This window comes from Gavialis gangeticus, unplaced genomic scaffold, assembly GCF_001723915.1.
Source record: "Gavialis gangeticus isolate Ggan-Ray unplaced genomic scaffold, GavGan_comp1, whole genome shotgun sequence".
In the NCBI taxonomy this organism is placed as follows: Eukaryota; Metazoa; Chordata; order Crocodylia; family Gavialidae; genus Gavialis; species Gavialis gangeticus.
The window spans coordinates 87400285-87420632 of NW_017729034.1; the positions used below are offsets into that span (position 1 = coordinate 87400285).

The 20348-nt window shown below is 44.8% G+C and overlaps 1 protein-coding gene across 3 annotated transcripts in view; it reads left to right on the forward strand.

The window, feature by feature from the left end:
- PLAGL1 (PLAG1 like zinc finger 1) overlaps positions 1 to 20348 on the forward strand; it is a 52419-nt gene that overhangs the window by 10626 nt on the left and 21445 nt on the right. Inside the window, exon 2 of one of the 3 annotated variants that reach the window (XM_019527572.1) lies at positions 2964 to 3055. The exons of the other annotated variants lie outside the window; for them this stretch is intronic. Within the exon in view, the coding sequence (XP_019383117.1) occupies positions 2964 to 3055 (92 nt within the window). The remainder of the gene's footprint in view (positions 1 to 2963; positions 3056 to 20348) is intronic. 3 annotated transcript variants of the gene reach the window in all.

The window sequence follows — 20348 nt, forward strand, 5'->3', positions numbered from 1 at the left end:
TAAGGAAACCATGAAAGATGACTATGACTATGATCAATCAAATGTATGCAAATACCCACACTTTCAATACAAAGGGATCTGCACCTCCATTCAAAATTTCCAACAACATCTGAACTTCCGCTTAAAACTTTTTAGGGACCCGCAAATGAAAAAAGGTTGAAAAACACTGATCTAGGGGATAGTTGGCTATTTTAAAAAATATAGTATGTACTAAGAAATGATGTGTGTCCATCAACTTAACTTTGTATTTAGACCATTAGATATCAGGTAGTAATAACTTGCTACTATTATGAACAACAAGCAAAAAATGAGCTACTATTATAACTTAAAGCCTTAGAGCAGGGTGCTTAACCTTGTGTCAAGTACAGTCTACAGAGCCATGACATTCCAGGTCCAGAAATGTGGTGTTGGGGGAGCAGTAGCGATTTATACAGCCATCATCCCCTGCTGCCAGATTCCCAACCCCCAAGTCCTGTGGTGGGTTGGAGCCAGGCTGTGCCCCCTTCCTCCTATAGGGCCAAGTTGGGATTGCATCAAGCCCTCTTCCCCCACACACAGCGCTGGGTCAAGATCCCTTCCCTCTGCAGGGCTGAGTGGGGCTGCATCAGACTCCCTTCCCATCACTGCAGGGCTGGGCTATGCCTCTTTCCTCACCTTCCCCTTACCACCCCACCAAGGAGCCGGGTTGGGGCCTGGTCAAGGGAATCTGCATTATGGGAGGAGTGGGAACAAGAGCCCATGTGCTATAAGACTGAGTAATCACCACTTTCCCCCTCCTCAGTGTTCAGTACTCCTCTCTCCCTGAATGTCCACTGCTTGGCACACTACCGCCCTGCTTTCTGGCATCTCTGCATAGGGGGCAACAATTCTTAGTGACCCTTCTGTTGTGTATGCATATCCCCTTTCCATGTGCAGCTTTGACAGGGACAAAGCAGGAAAATGCCAGCATTCTATAGAGCATCCTATTGAAATTATTTAGCAGTTTTTGTGGGGTGTTGGTTGTAGTCATGTTAGTCTAAGGACATAGGCAGGCAAGGTTCTTTGGGTAAATGTTATATCTTTTATTAGACCAACTAAATAGTTGGAAAAAAATGTTCTTTGCAAGTTTTTGGGCACAAACACCCTTCTTCGGGCAAAAGGAGAATCTGCCTTGAACAGTTTTTGTCATTCATGAGGGGTTATAACAGTAAAATCGATTAGCCTACCAAGAACTTCCCAGAAGAGGAGGGTATAGTGGCTGAGACCAGCTAGGATATTATAGACTGTTTTTAAACAAAAATAGCAAGTCATTTTTTGTGAATCTGTTGCTACTTCCTTCACTTTTTCTGGAAATAATTTTGCATGACTTAATGGTGAACCAGTGTAGGAAGGAAGAAGAAAAGCTGAAAAATTAAACTCTAATTTTCAGCATGATTGTTTGAAATGGCTTCAACTTTCAGCCATGAGGAACCTATCTTTGTTTGGACAGATTAGAAACTATTAATGTAGACTGCAGGAAGTGACTTCATTTGATTTGTACGTGTTATGCATATAAACTATTGATAGCAACCAAAAAAATACTGTGGACAACCATAAATGCAGCTCATGAATTTTAGCCTTGAGAAAAGGATGATTTTTTAATTAATGGTTAAATAACCTGAGCTTCAATTTCAGTTCATTTTTTCAGCAAGGATAAAAAATATCGAGAACTTAGACAAACTTGTTAGTTTGATAGCAGCAGAATGAAGTTAAAATGTGATCCATACCCACATACAAACACATTTGCTAATATTTGATACTTTAATTTCACAAAATGTCAGTAAAAAGAAAGAACAGTTAATTTTACCCTTATGTTGATTTCAACATTCTAAGCTTTGTACGTAAGTGAATGGGGGGTGGGGGGAGAGAGAGAGATGGAGAACTGAACGCGTTTTACTTTGTATTATCATCACCAATGCATGCTCAGTTGTACTTCCTTAACTTTTGTACGTACATGAAATGAGAAACTGTGAAATTATGCTATGTTGAACTGAAGAAAGTATTTGTAAAACAAATCACAGGAAAAGTTTACATAAAAGAAGCTTGAAAGTGTTATGATTAACAGTGGCTTATTAAATGTCTTCTGTAGGGAGGTAAGGCTATTAATTTGAAATCTGATATATTTCTGTCACTAAGGATATATAAGACATTCAAAGCAGTCTGAAAATACAGCTTCTTCGAGTTCAATATAGCTATTTTCTATGAAGTCAGCAAACACCTCATGAAAATTCAAATTTATTTTACGTATTGTAAAGGGTATTGTTAGCTTCAATTTGTCCCCAGATTTAAATATTTTTAAAAGGTTCTGTTTAAAAGACAGCAACTGTTTTCAGTCTTTCCATTAGCTCCTGTAAGATGTCATTACCTTGCGGTGTTTGAAATATACGTAGAGTCATAAGAACCTGAAAATTAAACTCCCCTTCAGCAATAGTGAAAGTGACCCCATTGTTTTCTAGTATATGAGGGTTTTGTTGTCCAAAATTCATCTTGGACATAAAACAGAAATAATAAAATGGCATTTTAAGATAATTTTTAAGACAGTAAAATCCTTAGTTAGGATATAAATATGCTAGTAACATGTGATTTAAGTTTTGTCCATTTAGTTGATGGATTGTTCTGATTTCCTCCTGGACTCAGCTGGGTCAGATCTCAGCTCTCATTCTGGCTACTGAAAAGCAATAAGAAAACCAGCAGTTTTCCTCTGGTTGTGGTTGGTTTCCATAAACATAGTTGCTCCTGATGTAAGGAACATAGATGGAAGAAAAGGGTGCCACTGCAGACCTTGAGCTGCCAAACTCCTAAGTTTACGACAGAAACATTTGCTCCCACATCCTTTAAGAATTCCCCCAGAATTGTATGGCAGGCTGCCTAGAGGTATGTACAGGTCAATTGTGTGTGTACACTCTTCCATCTACATTTAATTACACTTTATTCTTTAAACCTAGGAATATAGGTCAATGGCTTCCTTCTCAACACCTCCAAAAGTGCAAAGGAGGAAACCCCACTCCAGTGTGCCTTTGGAACTACAATATTGAAGGTTGGTTCCTTGCCTTTTCCCCTAGCACTTAAGCTCCTACAGTGTCAGAGAAAAGCCCCTCCCTATATATTGCATCTGGAAGACCCATTTTTAGTGGGCTTTAGAAGAGATCAGCCACTCCTGCATACTTAAAGAAAACCTACTCGAGCTGTATTCAAGAACTCCTTGAGGAAAGTTCTTGTGCTATTCTGCTCCTAATGTGTGCAAAGAATTGGCAAAAAGCCTGTCAGGGATGTGGGAGAATGACCTTCTATGAGTGTCTAGTTCCAGCTTGTGGAGTTTGCATTAACTACGTGAAATTTATGGAGAGGCTTTTGATCTTTAAGTGCTGAAAACTAAAACTCTTTCTTTTGATGTTTATTTCAAGATCTAAGTTATAGAAAATATTGCACAACACAAGTTTCTTTAATAATACACTATGTGGTGCATATTAAGCATTGTAGCCTAATGCCTTCACAGAAGCAGGCAGAGTTAAGATTGCATGTTCATTTTGATATTTCTTCACTTTTGAGTGCTTGTGTCTGCAACTGTAATTCTCAATTAATGTAAAGTTTTATGTATGCAAAATAGAAAAATAGGCACGCATGAAAGAACTTTTTCATGGAGAAATTGAAAGAATGTTTACCCATTTCCTGTTATACACTAAACCAGTTACTACAGGTAAACAGTAGAATTGAGCATTTAGAAGACATTTTAGCATGACCAAAAGTTATAAACTAATTAAAAGCCTTTGAACAAAATTCTTGGCTTTTCAATTCTGCAATTATAATTGGAGCACTATTTTACTACAATATGAATTTAACAGGCTATTAATCAATTAAGAGCTTCAGATCCTTTACAAAAGCACTGTGCACACAGATTTTAAGACGTGGAAGGTTCTTTGACAAGCATATTTTCTTCAGTGGAAATGTGTAGCTATGGTCCAAGATAATAGGAAAATTACTTGGGATTAAGTGTTCACTAATAGAGCACTTCAAATTTCTGCCAAAGAAATTATATTCTGAAACAAGCTTTTCAAGCTTTCCAACAGTGAGCTTTTCAGAACAAAACACAAAGCAAGAAAACCTCATGTACTCTTACATAAAGAGAAACAAGATTTGCATACTGCAATTTTGCAGTGTGTGTTAGTCAGAAAATGTTAAAGGATGTTTTTCTTTAGCTAGTACAAAAGTGTAAAAGCTACCATGTAAAAGCCAAATGATGGTAATAGAACAGAACTATTTATTCTGTTGCTTGTTATGCAAATCTTAAACTCGTAGCTTGGACACCTATAGTTCCTGATTTTTTTGTTGTTGTTGTTTATTGGTTACTTCTAACAGTTGTTTCTAGCCTTTTTACCTCCAGAACAATGCAAAAGGTTTAAATGCAACTCATCTGGACAACATTTTGTCATAGAAGCCTATTTAGAGATTACTTCATTGCAGCTGGACATTCTAAAAGGAATGCTTTGATTCTGTGTTCGATGTGCTCATAAGTTATTCTGTCATAAGTGTGAGCAAATGGTGTTGAAGTCTCAAAGGACTGTAGTGGACAATTGAAGTCAGTGGAAAAATAAGATCTAAAAAAACTGTTTACTAGGGGTCCTGTAAACTTTTAAGCAAATCAGGCTGTAAAGCTGGCTGCTAAAATGGCATGCACATATTAGCATGACAATTTCCTTCTCTAGCTATAGCAGAATTTCCTGCTATAAAACAGAGTTGGAATGAATTTACTGAAAGGAGGCTGCCATTGAATAATATTTCTAGGCAACAGATGGAGTTAGTGTAGCTACTACTGCAAAAGCAGAAAACTATACTCTCCAAATGGCTGAGAAGACAGAGGACAAAACTTAGAAGCCTAAAACCTTGTTTACAAGGGAAAGCTTTGCTCACATAACTTCTTTTGATGCAGACTTGAATCTGCCTGGGTATAAATTGTTAGCTGACAGAATCCAAGCTTTTGGTTGGCAGAATAATCCCACCACCCTCCCAAACAGGGGCGGGTCCAGAGGAGGTGCAGCCTCATCCCCACTTTTTGAAGACATGAAAGGAACAGTAGCTGGGGACTTCAAGTCCCTGAAGAATGTAAGACACCCCCCCCACACACGCACCCTTTTTCCCTCCATGCTCAGAGTCCCGTCTCCTCCTCTCCCTGGCCCCTTTGCTCCCTTTTTGCCCTTCCCCACCTGCCAGTGCCACTGTCCCCACTGCCCACGGCTGAGGAGAGCTCCTGTCCTGCTCCAGCTGGGTTGCATGGGAGCTGGGGTTAGCCGGGGACAGTGACAGCAGTGGCAAGTGGATGGTTCCTCCACTTTGCCTGTCCCTCCAGGGCTAGGGACAGAAGTTACACATAAACTGGTTTAAGCGATCTGAAACTGGTTTAAACCTAGAACAGGACAGAAGTTCAGTGCACATAAACCAGTTTCAAAACAGCTGAAACTGGTTTAAGATAAATCTGGTTGAATGTAATATGAGACTTAAGTGATTTGGATCAAACCAGTTTATGAAACTTCTGTCCCAGACCCTTCCCTAGTTTAAGTTAAATCAAAGTCGCTCAGCACCCCAGTATGCTTTCTAGCCCTGGGCTGGGCTGGGCTGTGCTGTCTGCTCCAGAAACAGGGATGGCTCCACCCCTCTGCTCCCTAGCTGGAGCAGTGAGGGCTGGCTAGCTCACTTGCCTCACTGGCTTGCTCACTGCCGCCCCCCCCGGCAAACCCTGGCTGGGGTCTGGGGCCAGGGAGGGGGGTCAAAATGCCCTCCCCTGAGTATGGACCTGCCCTGCGGGGTTACTTACTGCTAGCTGCAACTGTGGACTACAAATCCCAGAGGCACCTGGAAGCAGGAAGAGCAAATGACAAGCAACCCTGGAGAGTCCTACTGCTGTGATTCTGGACTACAAATCCCAGAAACCTCAGGGGGCAGCAGGAAGAGTAAGCAAACACACCTCTTATGCTGTGTTACTGTTTATAGGTTTCAGTGTATAGTTTTTCAGAGATAGAACTATTCTTGTTCAGGCTTTTATGAATTCAGTGTGACTACCTTTGCCCCCTCCCCACCACTCAGACAGAGCGTGGGCTGGGACCTGGCCCTGCCTGCTCTCCTCCAGCAAGGAGGGAGGAAAGGTCTTTGAAGGGCTTCCTCTGTTCCCTCCCTTTTGGTAGTGGCTAGCAGAATGCTGTAGTGCCCCTCGGCTTCTGGCTTGGGCCACTGCAGGCATGTGGTTGCATTTCCTGAATGTGTGTTTATTTGTTAATCAGTTAATCTCTGCAGTTTAGATTAATCTGCAAAGACTGAATCAATTCAGCCTTAGGTTGTTTGACTGTCTGGACTTAGCCCAGGTGTTCCCAGCCAGCTCAGGAGCATTTGCAAGCAGGGAGAACCCACCCCTTTGCCCACTGCTGCTGTCCTGGGATGAGCCTGGCCCCTGTGAAGCCTGACTAGAACTTCTCTCACCTCTGGGACAGTGGGAGGTGAGGTGGTGGGGGAGTTGCGGGGCAGGAAGTGCCTCTGAGCAGGGAGGAAAAAAGAGGGGGTAGCACTTGTTTTAGGTACTTAAAAAAGTCCCTGACTGCTATTCTTGTGGCACAATCTGCCTGCCCGGGTGGAGAGGAGGAGGGAGAAGGCTGGAAGTAGGGTGCAACCACCCCTGAAGAGCCAGTTTCTGCTCCTGCACCCCCTTTTGTAAAATCCTGGATCCACTTCTGCTTCCAGGTGACAATAGCTTCTCAGCTGCCACACAGCTTCTGACACAATTCCAGTGTGGAGACTGATTATGTCTGTTAGTGGAAGCAGTCCTCTAGCAACAGTCTCACAATACTGAACAACCCAACAGTTTCAGTGACAGCTATGATATTGAGTCAAGTGCTTTGAAAACTCTGGCCACGTCCACATGAGCGCAGACATTTGGTTCCCCAGGGACAACTAGCAGGGGCACAACTTGTGTCGCTGCTGGTTGTCCCTGGGAAATGCCTGTGCCGGGCACCCTCTGGCACATAGCAGGCTATCCCAGGTGGGGTAGAGGAGGCTGGAGCCAGCACTGGGTTGGCCCCAGCAGCCTTACCTGGAGTCCTGAGGGTCTCCTGGGGCTGCAACAGTGGCAATCCTGCTGCTTGGAGCCCAGCCGGCAGCTTACAGTGTGGTTCTGGTTGGCCAGACTTCAGTTCTGAGCTGGAGCTTTTTTTTTCTCCCATGGGTTTTTTTGCCCCTCCAGGGGTCAAAAAACCCCACCATGCTGCTCCTTTGCAGCATGGAGAGCAGCTGAATATGCTGTATGTAGTGCTGCAGACATGTCTGTGGTGCCACATACCACACAGCTGTGCTTGACTGGATGCGGCCTGTGTGTTTTTAGAAAAGCCTCTTTTCGTGGCAGTCCGTATGTGCACGCAGACAGATATTGTTTCCTGCAGAGAGAAACAGATGCACCAAAATGTTGTGCTTCTGCCTACAACAGGAAGGAGTACTAATGGACCTCCATGGCCTGTGTCCTGCTGCACGTGGCATTGGGAGATGGCACAAAAGTCACTGCAAGGCCTAATCATGGTGCACTTTGCCTTTAGCTGATGCAGGTAAGATCAGACCTGCCCGCGATGAAGCCATGCTGGCTGTAGTTCAGAATCCTACCTTCTGCAAGCCTATCACACACAGACTCCTTAATTACTTTTTCCTGGATTTTCCCTGGGATAGAAGTTAGGCTAATTGGCCTATAGTTAGGCTCCCTCCTCCCTTTCTTGAAGATGGGCACAACATTGTCCCTCTTCCTGTCCTCAGGGACCTTTCTGGAACAACACAAGTTTTGAAAGAGTTTTGCCAGGGGCTCTGCGATGACTTTGGCTGCTCCTTCAGCACTCTTGGATGAAGTTTATCTAGTCCTGCTGACTTACATATGTTTAATTTCTTTAATTGATCACACCCCATTTCTATGGCAACAGTATGAAGGTAGTAATTCCTGCTCTGCTCATTCTGTACCCTGTCTGGCATGATTTGCCCCTTGGCCCAGTGAAATACTGAGGCAAAGTAGTCATTCAGTAGTTCAGTTTTCTCCTGAGTGTCGGTAACCAGCTGTCCTGAGTTGTTGAGCAATGGCCTCACACTCCCATCTGTTTTTCTCCTATTCCCTACATACCTAAAGAACGACTTCTTGTTGTTCTTGATTCCCATTGCTAATCTAAGTTCAGTTGCCGCCTTGGCCTTTCTAATTTGTTGTATAGTTCTCCTTGGGGCCTGTCTCCAGCTTCCGTTGTTTGTACACCTCTTTCTTCTTTTTTAAGAGGACCGTGATTTCCCTGCCCAGGCCTTCTGCTACCTTTTCTCTGTGTGGGAATGGACTTCCTTTGTGCTTCAAGGATCATGTCCTTAAGGAATGACCACTCTTCATGCACACCTTTCGCTTTTGGTCCCTGGTCTCACGGCACTTCCCCTACTAGTGACCTGAGCTTGCTGAAATTTGCATTTCTGAAGTTCAAGACTTCAGCCCTGCTGTTGATCTTGTCCAGTCATCAGACTACTCTCCAATTGCTCATACAGATTGAATGCATCATGTCTACTCTGCTCATCTTGAAAAATTTTATTGGAACTAGAACTTTTCTATTCTTGACCCATTTCACTGTAAGTGCTATTTACTTTATTCTCTCCCAGAGACCTGAGAGGAAGGGTATTATAATGCCTGGAAGTTTGTCTAAATCTATCCCAACCATGCAGCTGGTCCAAAAGAAGATAACACCTACAAAAATTCTTGCCAAGTGCTAGTTACAATGTTGATAGCAGTGGTTCTTTTCTTCTCTCTGCATTGTAATTAGCTGTTCTTTTCTTTTTCTATATTGGACACAAAACTTTGGGTCATTTCAAGGGGAAAGATCTATAATAACAAGAAAATTCACTGGGTATCTGTATCTTCTTTCACTGAGAGACCTCCATAAAGAGATATGGTTTATATCTCTTTCTGATAAACATATAAGACACACTCAACCTGATCTCTAGTATTATAAAATTTCACAGTAGTAGACCTTTTACTGAAAGTACTATATGTTTGATTCCTGAGAGTTTTACCCTGGCCTAAGGTAGCCATAACACCATCTAATGAGTATTTGCTAAAAGAGATCTCTAACCCAGATGCAGAAATGGATGATTCTGTGGCGAAAGTAATGCAGGTAATTTGTACTCACAATTATTTGGCCCACTTAGAACTTTAACAGCTGTATTTTGTACTTAAACAAACTTTTCTTTGTGGCAAAACTCAACGTGGCAGGTGGTAGGGCTTTAGCCTTCTGGAGAAGGACTCCTTTTTCTTGCAGGCCAAAAAATGATAAAAACAAAAAATTGCTTCTAACTGCTGTTGCTGTTTGAGTGATTTAAAAAAGGAACTGATATGTTTGGTTTCATTTACACCCTTTTCTTCCTATGCCAATTGAAAACTTAGGAAAATGCAAAAAAATCTTTGTAGCAAATCTCTGTTACACTGTGTAGTGGCTTCCAGGGGTCCACTTGAAAGCCTTAAGGTGTGAGGCATTTTAAGTATAGACAAAACAAAGAACAAGCAAATGTAGGGCACAGTGTTTGGGGTTGTGAGATGGCAGCCACGCCCCATGGCTGCTAGGACCCAACGGGGAAGGCACGCTGTGCAGCATCCGCAGCTATGCAACTCTGGGTCCCAGCAGCTGTGAAGTGCTGCTGGGACCCAGAGTTGGCAGCTGCTGGGGCTAGTCTCAGTTGCAAGACTCCCAGCCCCCACTGGGTATAGTGTACCCCTGCAGCTGGAAGCCCTGCCAGATGATGAGGCTCTCAGCCATAGGGGAAACCCTGCTACATGTGCAAATTAAAACTCTGTACCAACCAGCTATAAAGTAAGCACACATTTTCAAGGTTTAACTTTATAGCTAGTTGGAGCTTTTTATGCATGATAGGCACTTTGCATGTGTAGCTGGTCTCAAGATAATTGAGCAATTAACCAGTTAATTTTGCCATATCTGTAATGTGTAGAAGGGGCTTAATTTACACACTTTTTTCTAGACAATGTTTCTAGTGCAGTATACACATCTCACTGAAACGTCATGTTTCAGCTGGCTCTATCTTTTAACGGACAGTCATCTTAGGATCTGGCTCTTCTTCACTTGTGGCTGTCATCTTTTATTGTATCTGAAAACCAATCCCTCCATTTTTAGTTTTCAGCTGAAGGTGTTAAGTTTCTTTTAGCTTGTTGGTTTTTACACCAAATTTTGGTGCAGATGTCAATACAGAATTTACAGCTAGGTCTGCAAGTTGGAAGATTGGGCATCAAACTTATCTTGGGAAATTATATCTTTTAAATGAAATATATTGTAATAGCATAGTTATAACACCATAGCTAAGATTAATATTTACTCCTGTTTTAAACTGATTCTGGCTTTCTAAAAGGCTTTCCCCTTTGGGCTGAAATTTTTTGTGCTTGATTTTAGATTACCTAAGGCAGTGTTGGCAACATACAGCTTGTTGGCCAGATTCAGCCTTCTAAGCCACTAGATCTGGCCCTTGGAGCTGTGCCTGTGCTGCCACTGTTTCTCCCAGCTCCCGCCACACTCCCTAGCTGCATACAGGCTCAGCTTCCAGCTGGTTGGGGCCTCCAACCAGGCTGGAAAGCTGCAAATTGCATCTGTTCTACCCCTGCTTCTCTCCCCTCACCTCCCTCCCAGCTGCAGCACAGGGACAGCTGGAAGCTTCATGACCTTGACATAGCTCCCTATGGGCTGGAAGATGTGCCCATGACACAAGCGGAGGGAGGGGGTGTGGGGAAAAGTGGCCATGGCATAGATACAACTGGAAGCTACACAGCACCAACATAGCTCTGCTGCCTGCACTCACACCAGGCCCTTTCAGTGAGGAGCTGCATCAAGGCTGGGAAGCTTCCAGCTTTGCCTGTACTGCTGATACCTCTCTGCCCCAACCCAGCCCTGACACACCCCTTCACTGCCCAGCACTGGCCCAGGTACAGGCAGAGAAGCAGGGTCAAGGCTGTGCATCTTCCAGCTGTGCCTGTGCTATAGTTGGGAGGTAGGGGGATGAGGGAGCAGAGAAGCAGTGGAAGCGTGAATGTGGTTTGCAGTTCCCAGTGTAGCCCTCCATCAGCTGGAAGTTGAGCCTCATGCAGACAGGGAGCAGGGTGGAGCTGAAAGAAGTGGTGGCAATGCAGGTGCAGCTCTCAGCTATTTGTCTTGGCGTAGGGCAGGGGCAGACAATTATTTTGAGTGGAGGGCTGCTTACCCAGTTTTGGCAGGCTGTTGAGGGCCACATGGGTAGCCCCGCCCCTTGATGGGTGCCCCGCTCCCTGGTCACCATCTTGGGACCAATTTCCCAATGTCTTGGGACCAATGTCCCAGGGCCAGCACTGGTGGGGTCCAAAGAGGGGTACAGGCTGGTAGGGGCCTGTGGAGCTGGGCTGCACCAGCAGGAAGAGTGGGGAGCTGGCCCAGCTCCATAGAGCCCCCACCAACTGGGACCCCGCATTCCTGCCACCTTGCTCTGGGCCCCGCTGGCACGGTGCAGGCCCTGTGTTCTTTCTGGCTCCTGCACCCACTCGCACCCAGTGCCTCCCTGCCCCGCAGTACAGGCAGGGGGCAGCGCACAAGCAGGGAAGAAGCTGGTGCTGAGCATGGGGAAAAGCAGCCCCTCACCTGCCTATGGCCAGCACTCCCTGCTGCAGGTGCTTGCAGCCTGCACGGGGCTGTCTGGAGCAGGCACAGGCAGCCCCATGCAGGCTGCAAGTGGCTACAGCATGGGGCACTGGCCACAGGGCAAGCTTGGGGGCTGCTTTTCCCTGTGCTCAGCACCAGCTTGTAACTCAGCCCCACTGCCAGCCTGGGCTCCAAGCTGGCTTCAGGCTCGCTGGTTGGCGGTAGCAGCTGCAGTCCCCCTGCTTGCCGTGCAGGGCAGTGTTGACTGTTGCTGCCTGCCCAGAGCTTGCGTGCTGGGTAGCCCAAAGGCAAAAGTGGCAAACAGTGCCCGGTGCAGCAAGCGGCGTGGCCACAGCTGCTGTTGCCATGCACAGTCCTGACAGGTGAGGCCGGAGCCGGCACAGGGCCCAGGCTGGCAGTGGGGCCAGGTTACAAGGTGGTTCTGAGCACAGGGGGGAAAAATGGCCCCTCCCCAACCCCGGGGCCAGTGTCTCACAATGCAGGCACTCGCAGCCCACCTGGGGCTGCCTGTGCCTGCTCCAGACAGCCACGCATGGGCTGCGAACAGCTGCAGCATGGGGTGCAAGCCACAGGGCTGGGGAGGGGCCATTTTCCTCCATGTCAGGAAGGAGCCTGGGGAAAAGCTGAGTGCAGGGGGGGAGCGGCCCTTCCCCTGCCCTGTGGCTGGCGGTCCCTGCTGCAGCTGCTCGCAGCCCACGGGGCTGTCTGGAGCAGGCACAGGCAGCCCCACACGGGCTGCGAGCAGCTGCAGTGCAGGGCACTGGCCACGGGGTGGGCAAGGGTCACTTTTCCCCCCAACCACACTCAGCTTTTCCCCAGGCTACTTTTCCCCGGGGTCCTCCCCTGCCCTTCCCCCGCTTTCCCCTGACCTGCAGTTCCGGCTGGAGCAGTCACATGCTTCCAAGCCAGAAGACCCTGTGGGGCTTCTAGCTGGGGAGACAGGGCCGGGCGGGTCCTGCGGTTGTGGGAGCCTGGTGGGGCTTCCCCTGGGTCCTACTGCCCTTGGCTCCTGTCATTTTTACAGGAACCAAGGGCAGATAAATATTAATTTTCTAAATTTTTTAGGGGCTCTACGGGCCAGATAGAATGACCTTGTGGGCCGGATCTGGCCCGCAGGCCATATTTTGCCCACCCCTGGTGTAGGGGCAGGCAAAGTCTGCCTCAATGATGATTCATAGATTTATAGATTTTTAGGGGCTGGAAGGGACCTCCCAAGACCATCAGATCCAGCCACCCGTACTAGGCAGGGAAGACAACAGGGGTCAGGTGACCACAGCGCGGTTACTGTCTAGTCTCCTCTTGAAGATTTCCAGGGTAGGGGATGTACCACCTTTGCGGGGAGTTATTCCAGTCTAGACACCCTGACTGTGAAGACATTTTTCCTAGAGTTGAGCCTGAAGCAGTCTTCTAGGAGTTTGTGGCCATTACTCCTGGTTTTCCCCAAGGATGCCCTGGTGAACAGTTGTTCACTGAGCTCTTGATATATTCCCCTGATGTAGTGGTAAGCTGCTACCAAGTCCCCTCTTAGCCTTTTCTTTTTTAGGCTCATGTCCTTCAGCCTCTCCTCGTATGGTTTGTCTTGCAGGTCCCTGATCATATGGGTGGCTCTTCCCTGGACTCTCTCCAGTTTTTCCACATGCTTGTTGAAGTGCGATGACCAAAACTGGACGCAGTACTCCAGCTGCAGCCCCACCAATGCTGAGTACAGTGGAAGAATCACTTCCCTGGTTTTGCTTGAGATGCACTGATTGATGCATGCCAGAGTAGTGCTTGCCCTGGTGGCTACAGCATTGCACTGATGGCTCATGTTCGTACCGTGGTCGATTATTACCCCCAGGTCCCTTTCTGTTATGGTGCTAGTCAAATTGGCGCCACCTAACCTGTAGGTATGTTGGGGATTTTTTGCCCCTAGATGGAGCACTTAACACTTCTCAATTTTGAATTTTATCTGGTTCTGGTCTGCCTAACTTGCCAGCCTGTCCAGGTCTGCTTGAATTTCCAGCTTATCTTCAGGCATGACCATGCTCTCCCATAACTTGGCATTGTCCGAACTTGGCTTGTAAGCTCTTCACCCCCACATCCAAAGATTAAGATGTTGAAAAGCACTGGACCAAGCACGGACCCCGAGGGACACCACTGGCCACTTCTTGCCAGGCAACACAGATTGGTTCATAAGAACTCTTTGGGTCCTACCTCAAAGACAGTTTCCTACCCACTTAACCATCGAGCAGTTAAGCCCACAATCTTCCAACTTTCCCATGAGGATCTGGTGATTAAAGGCCTTTTGGAAGTCTAGGTATATGTCAACATCCTCTCCCTTGTCTTGGTGGCGAGATACCTAGTCGTAGAAGGTGAACCACCAAAAGCTACCCAGCCCACATTAGACCAGAGCCAGGCCATTCCGTTCTATGGCTTATTAAACGTCATAGCTCTGGCTAGCTGAGAAGGAGGTGTAGACCACAGGCACAGAAGCATCTGCCTGGCTTCCCCCTGTCCTACCCCACTTCGCCACTCAAACAGGGATCCCCCCTCTTTTTCCCTCACTTCTCCCACAGCACGGACCCCAGCTGGCATCTGGTCAGGGTCACACCACTCCTATGATAGCTAGTGCTGAGAGGTGTCCATGTGTGTCTCCAGTTTCACTGGAACAAAGGCAGACACAACAGTGTCCACTTAGGGCTTTTTGGAATTAATCAGCAGGTCAGCTGGTAATGTCTCTCTGTTCTTCCTTACAAATGCCTTGGAAAAAGCTGTTTAAGAGAGCTTGAACTAATGAGAGAGAGGCCTTTAGTTTTTTTGATGGATTGATAAAAGCTTTGTATCCTGATAAGCTCCCTGTTGGCTTGTTTCAAAGGCTGCAATCTGACAGTGTTCGAGAGGGGAGAGAGAGAGGCACTACCATACCTAGACTCCTGACAGCCGTGGGTGAAGTTTTAGTATTGGGCCCCCTTTGCCAGAGATAATGATAATAATAATAATTGGACAATGGAAACAAAATAACCATTTTTGGGCCCCCTTTCTATCCAGTCCCCAGACAGCCATGTGGTTCACCCATGCCTGTGTCTGGCTCTGGAGAGAGGTGTGAGAAATTACTTGGTTTGCAATGTGTGGAACCTGTGAGTGCCATCAGTTTGCTGCAGACACTGTGAAGAAGTAGGGAGAGAGATTGAAAAGCTCAGTATCACCAGATACATGCACTCCACACAAGCAGTCCTGCCTCCCCTTTCTCCCCACCACTTTGCCTCAGAGTGCTAGATGGGGGCTGACAACACTCCTGCCCCTTGAGCAGTGAGTGGGGAGAAAAGCCTGGTGAGGGCTGCTTCCCCCTCCCCTTCCAGGCACACCCTAGCTGGGGACTGTGCAGGGCAGGGAGGGGATTTAAATCCTTCCCTAATCATAGCATCCTGCCAGGGCCTGGCTATACCACCCCCCCAGCTCAGCATTGTGGAAGGGAAAGGAGGGCTTGCTCTAGCACCCCCTGGCTTCTAGCCTGAGCCACTGCAGGCATGTGTCTGAATCAAAAGTGAATGTCTATCCACTTGCCAATTGGTTCAATCTCTGCTGATTAGACTAACCTGCAAAAATTAAATCAATTCAGGCTTGGGCTTTTTGAATGTCTGTCCCTAACCAAAAAGATGCAAAGACAGAGCTGTTTCTAGATACCCTGTGGAATTTTCAGACCTGATTTTCAGAGATCCTGGGTACCAGCAGTTCCCATTGACTTCAAGTGCATTTTGGCAACTCAGCACATTTTGAAATTTAGGTTGGTAGATTTTTTTATCATCATCTGTTAGCCTGGGGCTCTTGCGCAGAGAGACAAAAGGCACTTTATAGAAATAGAATGCAATGTCCTCAGGGATTTATGATCTTTTAAAATATAGATAACATGCATAAAGCTTAGCACTGTATTGGGGGACGAACGGGGGGTGGGGGTGCGGATTAAAATCAGTGTATTTATACATTGGGAAAATTTAGGCTCCAAGCTTGTTAGTTATGATACATTAACTTGTTTAAAATAAAATCAAGCACTCGATTTTCACAGAAGGCTTGAGTGAAGTTAAATGGTAGGATGTCAAGATATCTGTCAGTCCAAAATAGTGAAGTGGAGAAGGAATTTGAAAGAGATAAATTGCTCCACTTTTCCTACCTTTTCACTATTTTTCACTTCCCAGCAACTCACTGCTACCTTCCCACATGCCCTAGAGATGCCAGCTTCCTGCTCCCTGGCTGCTGGACCTATGATACTATTACATACTACAGTGCCTCAGTTTTTCTAGACTCTTCCCTATACTTTTGGTTGTATAGGGAGGAGTCAGCAGGGTCACTTACATAGGAGCTAACTCTTTACAGGACAGATACCTGGGGACTGTTAAAAGGTTTGTTCAAGCATTTACAGTATTGATGAATTGTAGAGGAATGGCATGGATTGATAAGGTCATGGACTCTGTGATTAGATACATCCTCCCTATAACAGCAGTTCTTTGTGTCTGTTCTGCTTTTGGCAATGTTTTTCAGCTGTTTGCGCACAACAAAGCCCACAGTCTTTTCTAGTAGGGGCCTTATAACTTGAAACAAAAGTCACCATTATTCCACCTAAGCTCAGGAAGTCAAAGTAGGACCTCTAACAATTTTGTTACACTCAGAAGACATCCAGATTGTTAGTGATTTATATTAATGCCTATGAAGCTAAATCACTACGGAAAGATGTTTGTTTTTTTTAAAGTCTGACCATATAAGAATTTCATATACATCAGGTATAATGAGAAAAATCTGTTTTTGCAGCTCGAATTCTGGTGCATTGTTAGTGAAGTTAATTTGCATAGCTTTGAAAAGAAATATCTTCCATCAGTGACTCTAGCAAAACATCATCAGTTTCAACTGTTGGTAAGTGCATAACCAAGAAATGACAGAAGAGAAATTACTGTCCTGGACCCAAATCTGTTGAAGAACCTGGACTGTTGCAAGGGTTCTCACTCACATTTGTCTCTTTACTTCATTAAAAGTATGTCACATTTTATGAACCAAAACTAATTAAATCAAGCAATGATCCTTTAAAAAAAATCACTTATGATTCTCTGCATCTGTTACTGCATCTATTTGTCTGAGCTGCATATAAATCTGTCTGCTACTTCTAGCCTGATTTGGAGCCCAATAAAGCCAAGAGAAATATTTCCATTAATTTCTGAGAGGTTTATATCAGGTTGTTGGGCCCCTGTGTTAGCAGAGTGATCAAACAAATTAGAATTTGTCTAATTCCATTGACACATTTGGGACCAGACTGCATATTGCCGAAAATCCACGTGCCTCCATAAGAAAATCTGTTGTCTTTCCCAAAAAACCTTAGTCTCTCTTCGGCAGTGCTTATAAGGCAGTGGTTTTTACCTTTTTTAGATTCAAGGCAACTCTTGTTAGACTCAGTACCCCTCTTGCAAAATGCCAACTCTTAGCTTTCATTCATTTTTTGACTATGGAAAAATAATAGAGCAATTCTTCTAATTCAAAGAACTCAAAGACCACAACAGGTCAGAATGTTTTTGACATTATGGATTCCTATTTGAAATCCCTGGTTTTATCTTGTGAATCACGCATAGGTGTTTTCAGACCTAACAGTGCTAATATCATACAGTACACAGCTACATCCTTAAAAGAATCTCACAGTACCCCAGGGTGCCATGGTACCCTGACTGAGAATCACTGGCCTATGGGTTCTCTCTTCAACTCCCCAAAAGCTTTTCCTGACCTCTCTTTGGATGTTGGCCCACATGGGCAACTGGTGCCACTTTAGTCATGGGGGGAACATGCCTCCTCAGCGACCAGTCAGCAACTGTTGGGGGGGTTCCCCTGCGGCTAAACTTACCAACTGATGAGCAGCCGCGCTGCTCCTGAGAGTGGCCGCAGCGCTCCTGGAAGTGGCTGTGGCCTATATCCAGCTCTCACACCCTCTGGCCAGTGCTCGCAGGGGGGGCACTGGCACTCCTGCCTACCCATCACCTAAGCAGGGAGCATGGCTGGTCAGGGGGTGCACCAGCACTCTCAGGGGGTGCATGTGCATCCCCGTGCACCCCTTACGTATCAGCACTGTTGGCCCATGTCTCCTGAGACTCTCAGTACTGAGCCTTCCAGTGTTCTCTACAGCTTCTCAAGGCTGTTGGTCTTTTTCCTACTCCCTCTTCTCACCTCCTTCTCTCCTGCTCATGTCTCGGTGAGGTAGATTGACTATTCCAGTTTATTTGATAGACTTACCTACAAACTTTACAGAAATAAAATAATAAATTGTGATTGTGGATGACCAGCATTAGCTTTTCCCTTGTAGATGCACAGATGTCTTTAATAAAAAGAAAAAATGGTTCAATTAATTTTCTGTATGTATGGACAGCTGGAGTGTAAAAACCTGCTCTGCACTCTTTTCACATCTCTTACTGAACATTAGTACTGAGAGGTTTCTTGTTAAAAGGTTTCCTTATTAATAAGCTCAGGCAGCTCCAATCACTGTTTTGAGCCACTTTGTAGTGCCAACCAATATGAACGATAATTAATCAGAAAGTCTTGTGCATTACTGAAAGTGGTGGTGGCAATATTAGCAGATATTAAAATGCCCGTTAATGTCCTTTCTGTCAGGGCCAGTTATTCAGCCCTACCTTTGTCATCACTACAGACAGAGGACAGAGCGACTCAGAGGGATGTTGATTAGAAGCATGACGGGGAGACTCAGAGTGTTTGTGTCTTAGACAACCAATACTTCTGAAAGCAAAAAAGTTGGTGATTTGACCATACATGATTGTCATGATGATTGGAACTATCTGACAAACCTATTTTTTGTAGAGAACAGTAACACTTAGTCTGCAGGGCTTTATGGAAAAGAATCTAAAGAGACTTAGAAGGCCACTTACTTCAATGAAGCTAAGTACACTTACCTTTAGAACTGTGCAGTTCTGATCCATCTTGGATATGGTAGATAAGACTATACACTGGCCAAGTCTATACGTGTAGCAGACTGCACAGTTGTTACTGTGGAGTCATTTAGTACTTTCGTAAGTACTAAAGTACTTATGTAAGTGTTAAATAACTGCAGTACCTGGTGTTACTGCACAGTACTGTTGCTGCAGGGTTTTTGCCCAATGCTACTGTGTAGTACTTTCACTGCACAGTTAGTGCCTGGCAACGCTACTGCATGGTAGCAATGAGCTACAGCACAATAGCTCGTTGCTACTGCACCGGAGTGTCTCATGTAGATGCACCCACTGGGTCCACTCACGCATGAATCTTAGCCATCATTGTTGTTACCCACAGTGCTAACAATAAAGGCACCTGTAAATCTTTGAAGGATCAGGGCCTACTCTGTATTCACACAACAGGAGGAAAAATATTTGTGGTCTGTTTTCAAGCCTAACATTGGAATTTTAGTTTCCAGATCAAATGAAAAAAGTATACTTGTACCCACATATGTAGATAGATAAATATATTAAAACAAAATGGCATTGAGTACCTATATCATAGGTAAATAACTGTTGAACGATAGAAGATAGGCATAGAGACACTTTCCATTGTTTCATTTATCTCTCTAACTGAATAAAACTGATGTCTCTCTTGCCAAGAATTGCTTTTTACCAGTCCTTCCCAACCCACATTGATGTAGTTTTAGACATAGGAAGGGTGGCAAAGAAAATTTTGGAAGGCAAAAGACTTTCACAACTGTTTTAAAACAAAGTTGTGTATTTGATTTTTTTGTTTTAGTTAGCCTTTCTAATGTTTTATTATTCAAAATCAGCTGCAACACAGATTACCAATACTACTAAAAGTCTCTTGTGTCTTTCATGTTGAGTTACCATTCCTGTTTCCCAAATTATCATTATTTGGCTGTCTAAACAGTGGTTTTTTCATTCAGTATTTTTTTTTTCATTTTTACCTTCTCTCTTGCCTTTTAACTTTCTAAATACCAGTATAAAGATTTAGTTTAATGTTTTCACATGTAGTGCTTAAGGAACAGTACTACAATCCATAGTAAGGTGCTCAATTAAAAGGTCCTAAATTCATTCTTGATGGCAACAAGGGTCTCATGCCAACTGGTATATTCCTGAAAGTTACTGCTCCTAGAATAAGATGAATGTACACATTTTAGCTTTCCTTAAAAACAAAACAAAATATAACATAATAGAGGAGATTAGCTAGAAAACATGAAGTTTCAAGGGTCAAATAGCAGAAAGGAAATAAACTCTCAAGTTTCAATTTTTTTCTTTCAATTTTATGGGTTTTGACCAACTTTAAAACTTCTAAATGTTTGGAGCTGGCAATACTGTAACTTTCAGACACACTAAACTTCCACATCAGTAAATTGAAACCGTAGGAAATCAGCACCTTCTAGGGACAGAAGTTACACAAAGACCAGTTTAAGCGATCAGAAACTGGTTTAAACCTGTAACAGAGCAGAAGCTCAGTGCACATAAACTGCTTTCAAAGTGGCCAAAACCAGTTTAAGATAAACCTGGTTGGATGTAGTCGCGTTATGGACAAAATCAAAGTTTGTGTTGTGGCTGAATCAGAACTGACAGAGCCAGCTTTTCTTTATTTAGGGCTATACTGTGATCACAGGGAGAATTCCATACAGCAAGGGGAATCACCCACTTCTCTGTTTCAAAGGATTTCTCAAACTCT